The sequence below is a fragment of the Cyprinus carpio genome, chromosome A18 (genome assembly GCF_018340385.1).
Source record: "Cyprinus carpio isolate SPL01 chromosome A18, ASM1834038v1, whole genome shotgun sequence".
NCBI lineage: Eukaryota > Metazoa > Chordata > Actinopteri > Cypriniformes > Cyprinidae > Cyprinus > Cyprinus carpio.
Window position 1 is genome coordinate 29,621,892 of NC_056589.1, and position 13,577 is coordinate 29,635,468.

General features: G+C 42.9%; 1 protein-coding gene across 1 annotated transcript in view; it reads left to right on the forward strand.

Annotated features, from left to right (window-relative positions):
- The first annotated feature begins 588 nt into the window (after window positions 1–588).
- LOC109083985 (high affinity cAMP-specific and IBMX-insensitive 3',5'-cyclic phosphodiesterase 8A-like) overlaps window positions 589–13,577 on the forward strand; it is a 25,549-nt gene continuing 12,560 nt past the window's right edge. Inside the window, 9 exon segments of the mRNA XM_042775780.1 lie at window positions 589–1,402; window positions 1,405–1,482; window positions 8,896–8,952; window positions 11,331–11,521; window positions 12,195–12,252; window positions 12,391–12,444; window positions 12,687–12,775; window positions 12,909–12,987; window positions 13,154–13,291. Of these exon segments, the coding sequence (XP_042631714.1) occupies window positions 1,361–1,402; window positions 1,405–1,482; window positions 8,896–8,952; window positions 11,331–11,521; window positions 12,195–12,252; window positions 12,391–12,444; window positions 12,687–12,775; window positions 12,909–12,987; window positions 13,154–13,291 (786 nt within the window). The 5' untranslated portion in view covers window positions 589–1,360.

A 13,577-nucleotide genomic window follows, 5' to 3' on the forward strand; every position in this document is an offset into this window, starting at 1 on the left:
GTGTGTGTGTGTGTTAATCATTGACTGATCTGATAACAGCAGATTCACTTCACCAAAACATACATAATAAACACCCATCAGAATAATATGGATCATATGTTTCTATTGTAGCTGATGTGTAGCTCAACCCTGAGTGAAATGTGAATTCATCAGTCTGACCAGCACTGTGTGATCTTCACTTGCGCTCAAAAAGAAAACAATAAAACTGTATTGAGATGTTTAGCACTTTTCTCTAAGATAATAGCACAGTGCTGGAGGGTTTGTTTTCATCCGTCATGCTGCCCATATTTTCCATATTGTGTATTTTTTTGTTAATGAAATGCAAATATAAGAAACGTTCTGCAAAGGTTAAAAAAAGGATAGATATCACTAAATACAAATTTGTCAGAGGGGTCAAGTTTATCAACTAATTAATACTTTTAGATTTTGTACCAACTTAAAGCAATTAACTTTAAAAAAAAAAACGTGTATGTCATTCTGCTTCACAGGCTTAGTTCTGTAAAGCTGTGTTTCCTCAGTTAACCCTTTCTATCTCCGTCCGCAGGCGCGTCTTCATCGCGTCGCGCTTTTAAAGCTCCCTCCAGGCGCGAGCCCCGCCCCTCTGCGCGCAAGAGGCCGCTGGTTGGCTCGACGCAGCTCATTTGCATTGACGTCATTCGAGGCTGTAGGTCAATCCGTGCGCGTGCTTTTATTGGATCTGCTGCTGTCACATTCGCGCCGCTGCTGTTCTCAACGCGCGTTATTCTTCGTCAGGAAACTCGCGACGCGCAAACGCCTTTTCTTCTGTCATCTGGCGGCCGTCCGTGGGTTTTCTCCGTCCGTCCGCCCGCGTGAAAGAGAGGCAGAATCGTAGGCCCTTGATTGACAGCAGCTGTTTGATTCAGCTTTGGCGTTGACGCGCCGCTCTGGGGTTTCGTCTAACGGTCCGTTTGATGTCATAAATGCCGGATCGCGCGTTCCGCGGCGCGTCCGGGCCAGATTTCAGCCTGTTGATGGGGAGCGGAATAAACGCGCCGGTTGGTTCCCAATGACTGCGTCTGAGGGAGCAGAAAGAGAGGCCGCGCGGAGCGATCGGGTGTGTTTGGCGCCTGTCGGAGGAGAATAAGCGCACGAACGCGCCGCACGGATGGACGTGAACCGAGCCGGAGCTTGAAAACAGGCGAAGTTCGTGAGCGGAGCGTGAGGATGAGGAGTAACGGGCGCGAGTGAAGCGCGGGGTCGGTGCTGGCGGGAGGGGAGAGCTGAGCAAACATGAGCAGAGTTTGTGTTTGATCGATAGACTCGATAGATCCGATCGCCTGCATGATCTGAGAGAGAAACACTCGTATTCGCGCAGCACGAGCGGAGCGTCGGGTGAAGGATGGGCTGCGCCTCCAGCTTCCACATCTCCGATCGGGTGGTTAATCACAGCGCGGGAAAGAGTCCGAGGACTCGCAGAACTGCCCTCAGCCGGGCCACATCAAGCCCAGCAACGCCTGTCAGGTGAGTGTGTGTGTGTGTGTGTGTGACCCTGGCATAGTCCACTCAGAAACCATCATCATGTAGGCCACTGCGTGACACTCGAGGTCCTCTGCAGCTCAGTGACTGACGCGCTCTTCTCAGAATTTCTCCACAGAGGAAACAAAGTCTCGCAGTCTTAGAGTGTATTCTGGACGTGTACTCATGCATCAGTGTCAGTCTGCTGCATACTCCTGCTAGTGTCGCATACTGAGCGTGACACTGAATGTTTGGACACACTGACGTGTCTGTTTAGTGCACTTGTGTCTAGTTAGAGTACGGTTAGTTGATACAGACTATATAGTGTCCAAAAACATTAGCAGAGAGTAGGTGTTGGTGCTGAAGGTGATGGAGCTCCTGCACACTAGAGAGAGCTAGTATGCATGAGTACAGGGTGAATGAACAGGTGTTTGATGCTCCAGGTATTTTACTCATATTCATCTTAATGGCTTCATCAGTATCAGTGTTCTGTTTTCTAAATGGTGCATGTGTAAATCTTACTGTGAACTATTCATCCATGTGTGTTTCTGTTTAACCATTTTGAGACTGGCATTCAGATCCGCCTCCTTTTGAGAGCCACGCCCACATCTCAACATCCAATCAGCAACTGACGCGTAGAACCAAGTCCTGCCCTACAGTTTTTCGTTCAATCATCACGCAGCTCGCATCGCAGCACGGAAGAGAAGATTCCTCACCGCTTTAATCTTGATACGCTGCAGACTCATTAGCTTGAGATAAATGAGGTTTATAATTTTACCGTTTAGGATGTTCATAGTATATATTCAAAATTCAAAGAAATTGTCAAAAATCTTTATTCAGATGACAGGAAAGTGCACAGAGTTTGGGATGTTATTGTAGACAAAAACATGTAGTTCTATTCTAATATCAGAACTTTCCAAAACAGTTTCAGTTGCTGATTCAAACACATGTTTAGAAACAAAGAATAACAAAGTGTCATTTGAAACAAAGAATATGATACATTTGTGGCCATTTCAGTCGCATAGTGTTTTGTACTAATAATAGCGATGATGATGATGAAGATGATGATGATGCTCACAGGACTCTCACGGGTGAAATGAGCAGATGAATGTTCCGCAGGTTCACGCAGGCCGTGTGTGTGTGTGATTTACTGGGCTTTAATACACACACACACGATGCTGCTGATTCATTTACTCTTTCATCAATCAGCTGTTCTGATGGGAGTGTGTGTATGTGTGTGTGTGTGTGTGTGTGTGTGTGTGTGTTAATCAAGGCCGCAGCAGCATCTGTGTGACTTTCTGTCCATGATAAGACTCAAGTACAAGGTCTGACGATGGTTTTCTCATGTCTCTCAACACATTCCTCTTTGTGTATTAATGTATTTGTGTGTGTGTGTGTGTGTGTGTGTGGTGCTGATATAGGGTTAGTGGTTTATCTGGCCTTGGCTGAGGCTCCACTGTTCTGCGTTTGTAACCCTCAATACCGGATTCAGCCTGTGTGTGTGTTACTCAAGGGACAAAGTTTGTGGAGGATTTAAAGTCAAATTCGTCTGGATTTTTATTTCATTGTAAGCATGCAGGTGTTGGTTTGTTGAAGCCTCTCTTAGGAAGTGTGTGTGTTGTCATTAGATGATTGACAGGTGCGTGTGTGTGACTGACGTCTTGTTTGTGCGGATCTGAACGGCTCAGACAGGAAGTAATGCAACTCAGGGAGGAGGGAAATGACATCATCATCGTTCCCAGCAGCCCCTGGGGCTCACTGTAGAGTTGCGCTGCTGCTGTGTGTGTCGGCATCTGTTTGTTTCCTGAGTAATATTATGCATTATGTTTTCCATTTAAATTTTTTCGGGATTCCATTTTAATGGTTTAATAGAACTTTGATAATCAGTAAAGCATGGCTAATCAAATGACAATACGATGATTCCTTCATAACAGATTCAGACTGCAGTGTTTAACAGTCACTTACAGTGTTCTTCCCTGATGAAGTACAGGAATATAAGAGAAGTGCATGGGTTAAGGTCAGATTTAGGGGTAGGTTCAGGGTTAGTACCTAGTTACTGTAATTATTATGAGTATAGTATAGTATGTAAATGCACAGGACTAAAATAAAGTGCTACTCAAAGTTCTTTATAACAGTTTGTCAAATACAGTGCAGTACAGAAGAGATTTAGTGCGTAATTAAAACAGATGAACAAAACCTCTCGATTGTGTGACATTCCCTTAATATCTTTTTATGAATTATTATTGTTAATACTTTAGAAATGTGATTTTCCATCATAATTGCTTCAGGTTAAACAGAGCTTTTATTCTGGGTGTGTGTCGCTGAACATGCGTCATATTTCAGTCATGAGTTCATATCAGTCTGCTGTTGATCTGACTGTGTCTCAGGGTTTGCTTTGAGCGTCTCTTCTGTCTGCTTTACTCTGTTTGTCCCGTCCGTGTTCACAGAGACGCAGCCGCTCATGTGCTCGTCCAGAGTGTGTGTGTTTGTGTGTGTCAGCGGAGCTGAGAGCGGCTCGACTTTAGCAGGATTGAGTGTTAATCTGGATCAGGACAAAAATACAGAGAGAGAGAGAGAGAGAGAGAGAGTGTTCACTGAATGAATGAGGTCCGAGGAGGAGGAAGACCTTCATCACTGCACTCACACACAGTCACTCATACTGTTTTCTAGCATAATTTTCTTACACACACACACTCTCTCACACACACACACACACACACACACACTCTCACACACACATACTCACACACACACACATTCTCACACACACACTGGAAACATGACGTCAGAAAGACACAGCAACAGCTGCAAGACACAAGAAACTTTAGAGACGCTTAAACACAACAAGTCTCTGTGTGTGTACTGTGAGTGTGTGTGTGTGTTTTTCATTTGAGGGGTGGAGGGGGGGCATTGTCTGCAGTGTGTATGTAGTGCAGTGTTCACACAGGAGTCTGCTCCTGATCCACGGCTGTTTACCACAAACACAACATTTATTCATTATTTTAATTTTAAATCCAAACATTGATACTTAAAATGCTTTTTTTGTGATTCTTTTTTTACACATTACAGTAATACAATCTTTCATCAATTATTCAGTGATTTTTTCCTTTTGCATTTAAATCTTTATTTAAATCTTTAGGTGTCCTTGAGCAAGACACTAAACCCCCAACTGCTCCCCGGGCGCCGCAGCATAAATGATACCCACTGCTCCGGGTGTGTGTTCACGGTGTGTGTGTGTGTGTTCACTGCTGTGTGTGTGTGCACTTTGAATGGGTTAAAAGCAGAGCATGAATTCAGAGTATGGTTCACCATACTTGGCTGTATGTCACGTCACTTTCACTTTTTCACTTTCACTATTACAAGCAATCCCGCGGTTCATAAAGAACTTTGATTAAGAACTTTAAAATTATTGCCTTGTTTATCTAAAAGTTCTTGTTTCCTTTAAACTTAGCCAAAAACCATAGCCTATGTTTTAAATGCATTTATGGTGTAATTACTACATTTTTCTGTCAATGCATGTCCATATTTACCGCAAACAATGTGCTGTTACTTTAATTCAGTGCGTGCAGCGCAGCAAAAATAGACTCGGAGCGGAAACGATCTCTGCACTGCTGCAGACGCACCGCTCCTAAACACTGCCAGACCGCAACCGTGTGTGCAGTGTGAACGCTTGAATCCATGAATGTGAGCGCGGGAAAAATATGCTCCACATACACACTGCAAACGGAGTAATGTGAACCTGGCATTATTATGTGTGTGCGCTGCGAGTGTGCATGAGCGCACGGTCTTCAGGAAAGCGCACAGGCCTTGAATGGTTTAAGAAGAAAAAATGCAATTTATAAACTTTAGTGATGATGCGACAATGCCTCGATAGTGCAAGTGACAATTCATGTGTCTACTGTGCAGTGTGCAGCTCACTTATAGTGCAGACGCGATGTGATTTGAAGACCTTTGCATTTTGAGAGAGAGAGCGTGCGGTGATTCATTCATGCCGTTTGTGAAATTATGTCTCACAGAAACTTTTTCAAATTACTTTATCAGTTATTTAATGAAGAAATATGAATTGTACCTCACCTGAAGCATTATAATTATTTCACCCGCGCCGGACAGAGACTGAGACGGACCGCTGCATGTCACGCCAAACCTCTGACCTCATCAGCTTGAGATCGGTGTTATGAGATCGGTCTTTTTAGAGACCACCGATCTATCATCCCAAAGCGATTATCGGCTGATAGTGATCGGTAGCTGATCAATCGGAGCACCCCTAATATTAAACATTTATCTTGTGTCTCTTATGCAAACCATTTATTGGAGCTGAATAACATGAACAAAAATCAACTGGCTACATAAAAACTGGACTCTTTTAAGAGCTGTTTGTGTGCCAAATAGAACTGCATGATTCTGCAAAGTTTTTTCTTTTTCCCGATGGAAGCTGTGTTTCTCTCACATGTCATTTATGAATTAGTGATTAAATGACTCATTCAAGATGTACTTGTTTCATTACTGGATGAATCAGCGTTCTTTAACGAATCTCTTCTATGATTCAGAGACAAATACATTTCAACAGCCCCTTTCCACCGCCTCCTGGTGTAACAATGTGATCAATAAATCTTCATTTGAAGTTTCAAAATTACTTTCAAAAGATTTACTCTATTTTAATCCCTACCGTACACATGAGTTTATATCTATTAAAAAACTATATAACTATAAACCTTTATCCGAGTACTTCTGTGATTTGAATGTTTGTAACAGAAATAATGATACTGTGTGGTTTCATTCATGACAGACAGCTGCTCTCTTGAGGCAAGGCGATATATTGAGATGTTTATTATTTTAGGAGTAGGATATATTTTTAGAAAAGCTGTCATTAAGAACACACCACCATATTCAAACCTTAGCAAAAATAAATCAATAAAAATGGTTTAACCAGAACACGCTGGCATCTGCATTTGCAATAATCAGTCCCTGTAACATTCAGCGTTACTGAAGCACTTTTTGTGCAGTATGAGTAAAGGGGGAAATAAAGTGCTTGCAGGATTCTTTAGTTAAATGTATATGTATAAAATTTATTTGATAAAAAGACCATATATTTTTAGACCCTGCTTTAAAGGTTTAAGTTTACAATTGTGACCATGTCAAAACATTTTGATCTGAACAAATTATTACATCTGCTTAATATCAATGAAAAATAAAGTTCTTGTAGGTTTCTTAACGAAAACAAAACTGTTGTAAAACCATAAAATCAATAGAGATGTTAAACATTCTCAGAAGCTTTCCACTTGGATTTCACAGGTATTTCAGTTTGTATTTATGTTCCGCGTGAAATCGCTGAGACCGTGACGCGAGGACCGTCCCAACAGCACAGAACACCCCCCCCACGAGAGAAAGCTGCAGCCGCGCGGCGACGAGCCTCTTCACACGGGAACCGTGGTGCCACCCACGCTGCAGTCCCGGAGCGGACGTTACCACGAAAGCCCAAATGATGCCACACTTCAGCTTTGTACACCGAAACGGGAACTGGAACTATTCTTTCATCCTCCATTACTGGCAGCAGACTATATTAACACTAACGATACTGGCGTGCCTTCATGCTAGTATTCAGAGTTCAGAGATGAAGACTGCTGTCTAGCGGTCGGGATATCAACTCAAAACTAAACAACTGCCATGAATCTTGTATGAATATTATTTTTTTTTTTTTTAAATATCGATATTGCGTTTTTGAGAATCGATACAGTATTCCAAAATAACAAAATATCGTGATCCTCACGTGTATTGATATTTTCTTACACCCCTAGTGTGTGTGCGTGAGTGTGAGTGTGTGTGTGTGCGTGAGTGTGAGTGTGTGTGTGTGTGCGTGAGTGAGTGTCTCGTCCCCAGCGCTGCTCCCTGAAGTGAGCCGTGAGGAAGCGGTTTGCCCTCTATATCTCTCACGCTGACGTCTGCGCTCTCAACAATGTCATCCACTTTCCTGTTATTCACTTCAGTGGAAAGCCACTGCTGCACTGTGTGTGTGTGTGTGTGTGTGTGTGCAGCAAGCAGACAGGATGCAGTGTGTGTAGGTCCGTGTCGCTGAGTGTGTGCAGTTTCTCTGCTGGTTTCACATGGATCCGTCTGGTAGATGAGTGAGGATCTGTGAGATGTGTGCTGCTTCAGGGTTTGACAGTGATGGAGACGCTCACTGCAGACCTGCTGCTCACCGGCACTGACCCCACAACTAACCAGCTGCAGGACACAGCTCCTGTCATGAGCTCAGTGCCTGAAGAAATCCCTGATCAGAGTCTGTCTGGATGAAAGCGTGGTTCAGCTCTGTCTCTGCTAATGTTTGCACTGGAGAGAGGGGAGGGGCTAAGCATCAGCTCAGCCAATAGCATTGCAGCAGCTGCATGAAAGCAGTAAAAGTTCACAAAGGAAGTTCTTCCTATCAGACGAGCTTCAGATGGAGAGTTTGCGTGAGATGTAAAGAGAGCGGTTTTCTAATCTCATTATAAACGAGGCCACAGTGTCACTGTCCATGAGCAGGACACCCACACACACACACACACACACACAGGTCTTTGTGTAACTTCACTGTTAGTGTGTGTGTTATGTAATTAATTCACAGCTGATCTGATTCTGTTCATCATGTCTAATCAACACACTCCTTCATAAATGAATTTCTGTGTCATCACCCATGATGTCATCGTGATGATTTTCAGATCCATGACAGCGTCGGTATCTTCACGCTAGTTTGTGCACCTGATCACAACCACGTAAAAACATCTGAACATTTGTGTTCTTTTAGTCAAACAGATGACACTGCATTAGATAACGCTCTTTATAGTATAAATATGTAATGAAAATATTCATCGGTTTCAGACTGAATCTGAGCAGGAGTGTTTGTCCTCAACACTATAGTTGAACCATTTTTGGCCAATTAATCTTTTTTGCAGTTTTGCTAATTACTGGAGCAAAACCTGAGATCAGGTGATTCACATAGTTGTAAATGGGAAGTGGAGGGTTTTAGGAAGATTTGTTTGATTTGAAAATCTTTTTTATTATACATATATATTTATGAAAGTTTGATGAATGAAGCCCAACGAGCCTCAGATGGTTTCAGCGTCAAGAAATCCTTGAGATATTATGATTTTAAATTAACTTTGTGTTTGTTTAGTAAAAAGCAGTAAATGCAGTGTGTGTGTGTGTGTGTCTTTTCTGTGTGTCTCTGCAGTGTGTGTGTGTGTTTCTGTGTGTCTCTGCAGTGTGTGTGTGTGTGTGTGTGTTTCTGTTCCCTTACTCGTATTGTCCGTATGATGATCTTTTGGGATGCTGTCCCGTGGAGGGATGGTCTCCATGGTAACTGAGCATCATTAGGGAGGATGCTAGAATCATGTCTGAATGTACTTCCACAGATCATGCTGAGTGTGTTTGTTCTTGTTTCAGAGCACGTTAACAGAGGTGCGGTTTGGACCAATGAAGCTGTATGAAGATCAGCTGCAGGTATCGGCTCTTCATCACTCACACTCTGTTCGTACATTATGCTGGTTAAAAGGGTTTCTGTAATAACTACACCAAACTGTGAGTGTGAACATGCTTTATATTAGGCTTCCTGCTCATTATGATGTGTGTGTGTGTGTGTGTGTGTGTGTGTTCTATATTGGGAGTTTCATTATCGCTCATTAATTCTTCAAGCTAGATTTAGGAAGGTTGAGTGAATCCTGTATCCTGAGATTTCTGGAGCTCCCGTGAGAAGATGTGAATTATTGCTCCGTGAATCTGCTGTATTTCCACAGACGCGTCAGAATGATTTGAAGGGCCTGTAATGTGTAGAATCTCAGGAACACATGGAGTCTGGGGTTTGTAAGGCGGGTTTCACAGAGTGCCCTAAAATCCCCAAAATCAATGACTGTACACCAGATACATCTTTGGAATCTACTCACAATTCAGCCGCGTGCCAGGCTTACAGTTCATTCACAGCCACGCTTTACGAGTCAATGAACTCCAGAAGAGTGTAATTAAAACACCACTGATTGGCCAAGGCATTTTTACACTCGATGTCTGTGATTGGGCACAAAGCCTTGTGGGCCGTATGTGACACACGGTGCAGTAGCTTGAGTTCGACTCTCGGGTCTTTTCACGATCCTGTTGCCCTCTCTTCTCTCCCAGAGTTCCCTGTGTTTCTTCTGAACTGTACTATCAACAATAAAAAGGGCAAAAAACAACAACAATGTTCAATGCTACACGAAACACATCAGCTGAAATGTCTGGTGCAGCACATCATCATAGAATGCTGTGAAATTATTTGTCTGAAGAATTGTGCACCCTTAGCGTTGGGTTAGCATTAATGTTGAGTTTGTATTAGTGCTGGGTTAGCATTGAGTAAGTATTAGCGTTGGGTTAACATTACATTTATGCATTTGGCAGACGTTTTTATCCAAAGCGACTTACAGTGCATGCAGGCTATACATTTTTCTGCCATGTGTGTTCCCTGGGAATCAAACCCACCACCTTTTGCGCTGCTAAACGCATTAATGTTGGGTTAGCATTAACATTGAGCTAGTATTAATGTTGGGTTAGCATTAACATTGAGCTAGTATTAATGTTGGGTTAGCATTAACATTGAGCTAGTATTAATGTTGGGTTAGCATTAACATTGAGCTAGTATTAATGCTGGGTTAGCATTAACATTGAGCTAGTATTAACATTGGGTTAGCATTATCTTTGGGTAAGCATTAGTGTTGGGTTAGCATTAGCATTGGGTTAACATTGAGTAAGTATTAACGTTGGGTTAGCATTGAGTAAGTATTAGCATTGGGTTAGCATTAGCATTGAGTTAGTTTTAGGGTTGGGTTAGCATTAGCTTTAGGTTAGCATTGAGTAAGTATTAACGTTGGGTTAGCGTTGGGTTAGTTTTAGGGTTGGGTTAGCATTAGCATTAGGTTAGCATTGAGTAAGTATTAACGTTGGGTTAGCGTTGGGTTAGTTTTAGGGTTGGGTTAGCATTAGCATTAGGTTAGCATTGAGTAAGTATTAACGATGGGTTAGCGTTGGGTTAGTTTTAGGGTTGGGTTAGCATTAGCATTAGGTTAGCATTGAGTAAGTATTAGCATTGGGTTAGCATTGAGTTAGTTTTAGGGTTGGGTTAGCATTAGCTTTAGGTTAGCATTGAGTAAGTATTAGCGTTGGGTTAGCATTGGGTTAGCATTAGCGTTGGGTTAGCTTTAGGTTGGTGTTAATGTTGGGTTAGCATTGAGTAAGTATTAGCATTGGGTTAGCATTGGCGTTGAGTTTGTATTTGCACTGGGTTTGCAGTAGTGTTGAGTTAGTATTATCGTGGGTTAGCATTAGGTTGGTGTTAACGTTGGGTTAGCATTGGGTTATAATTATCGTTGGGTTGGCATTAGCCTTGAGGGCAGTATTAAGGTAGTGCTGAGGTGTTGTGCCAGTGTTGCAGAGCTGTAATTACTGTTGGAAAGTGAAACAGTGATTTCCTTTTCCTGTTTTTGTCCTCCCAGCTGATCCCACATTCCCTCCGAACACACACAACACACGCCGAGCATCTGAACTGTGTCCACACAAGTCAAGTCACCTTTATATGTATAGCGCTTCACGCAGCACAGATTGTGTCGAAGCAGCTCTACAGTGCTGTGCTTCACACAAACACACAGTTTCTTCAGAGCGAGTGTTCTCCACGGTCTCAGAGAATCAGCTTTAAATGAACTGCAGGATATTATGTTCATGTTATTATTGTGGCTGAATTTCTCTCACTGATGTCGACTCTCTCTCTCTCTCTCTCTCTCTCTCTCTCTCTCTCTCTCTCTCTCTCTCTCTCTCTCTCTCTGTGTGTGTGTGTGTGTGTGTGTGTGTGTGTGTGGCAGGTGCTGTTAGTGTTTGCCAAAGACGACGCTCAGAGTAACAGCTTCTGCGGGGCGTGTGAACGCGCTGGTTTCAGGTGTAACGTGGCCCGGACGCCAGAAGCGGCGCTGGAGAGTTTCCAGGAGAAGAAACACGATCTGATCATCATGGACCACAGACATTCCAGATTCTTTGACGCTGAAGCGCTCTGTCGGTACGCATCCGTCTCTCTCTGATCTGCAGACATCATTGTGCTGCTTCAGGGCCTGCTGCTGAAGATCTTCATTAACAGATCGTTTGGATTCATGTCTGCAGATGACTTTTGTGTAGTGAGCAGATTTCAGCTGATCTCATTCTTTAGTCCAGCAGCGTCCTGATGTTCGTAAGATCACATCAGTCACGTTTACATCTGTCCAGTCATCAAGTCCGTCATCTTATAGAGCTGTGAAATCATGGTCTGTCTGTTAGCTTTAAGCTCATCCGTGTGCTAGTGCGCTCCTGTGAAATACATGGTTTATCTGTGCAAACTTTAAACATGATTCACGCATGTCAACTAAGTTGTAATATTGAGAAGCGTGAGGGGCGTGAATACAGATTTAACCGAGCAGCACTTCAGTGTTGTTGAAGAGTTGACTCTGGACCACTTGTACTGTACCTACTGCGTTCTCAACAATAAATAGTTCAAGTGCAATTTAACCACAAGAAATTACATCCACAAACATCCACAAACATCCACTGGAATCCCACTGTATGCAGTGTACACATGGCCTGCTTGAAACTGTGAATGATTTTTGAACACACTCTGTAGCACGTTTGTGTGTCTGAGAAATACTGAAATATTTGTTGTTGTTTGTAATCCTCATTTTATTTCAATTTTTTTTTCTCAGCTCAATTCGAGCCATCAGCTGCTCTCAAAACACTGTGATCGTGGCTGTAGTGAAGAGGTCTGTGCCCAATCTCTCTCACACACACAAGCTCTTCACTTTAACATGCTTCACTGTAGTTAGATACTGTCTCATATTTGGCCGCGGCGGAGTCTTTCTGTTGTCATGTGATTTATTAAATGGTGTGTTTTGTTCTGAACCGGATCGTGAAGAAGCCACTGTGATGCCGCTGATATCAGCAGGATTTAACAGGGTGAGTGTGTGTGTGTGTGTGTGTGTGTGTTTAACTTTTCTTAGAAGGGAGTGTGACAAACACTGAGAACACAGTGTAGACACGAGTATTTGTGTGTAAGTATTTTTAGGTATTGCACACATTTCCTGAAATCGAGTAGCTGGAAGTGCTTGTGTTCATGTTGTGTTGATGAGGCTTTAGAGTGTGTGCTTCATTCAGAAACATTATGAATCGAGTGTGTTTGTGTGTCTGTCGTCACACAGCGATATGTGGAGAACTCCAACATGATGTCCTGTTATAACGAACTCATCCAGCTCCATCATGGAGAAATACGAGCTCAGATCAAACTCAGGTGAGACGCTCATCCCCTCGTGAAACTCACAAGTGGTGTTTTTTTTGTTTGTTTATGGGGCTTTTTATCTTCATCATATGGACATTCTCTCTGATGATACTCTGTGTGTGTGTGTGTGTGTGTGTGTCCTCAGAGCCTGTAATGCTGTTTTTACTGCACTGGAACAGAGTCAGGAAGCCATTGAGATCAGCAGTGAAGATCATATCATACAGGTTAAACGGTTTAGATAGAGATATAGGACAACCCACACACACACACACACACACGTCTCTTCTTTAGGTGGGAAGATAAGTCAAATCAGACTCGGTAATCTCAGAGACCAGCTCTAGATGAACACTGAGACTGTGACTCTGGTTTGTCCACATGCTTCTGTCACAGTACGTCAATCCAGCGTACGAGTGCATCATGGGATACCAGCGTGGAGAACTGCTGAAGGAAAACACTGAAGTGCCTAAGAGTGAACAAAACAAACCAGACCTGCTGGATAACATCAGCTCCTGCCTCCGCAGAGGGAAAGTGAGTCTCTCTCACACACACACACACACACACACACACATACACACACACATATATACACACACACACACACATATACATACATACACACACACACACACATATACATACACACACACACACATATACATACATACACACACACATACACACGCACATACACACACACACACACACACACACACACACATTTTATATCACACACATACATACATACACACACACACACACACACACACACATATACACACACATACATACATACACACACACACACACACTCACA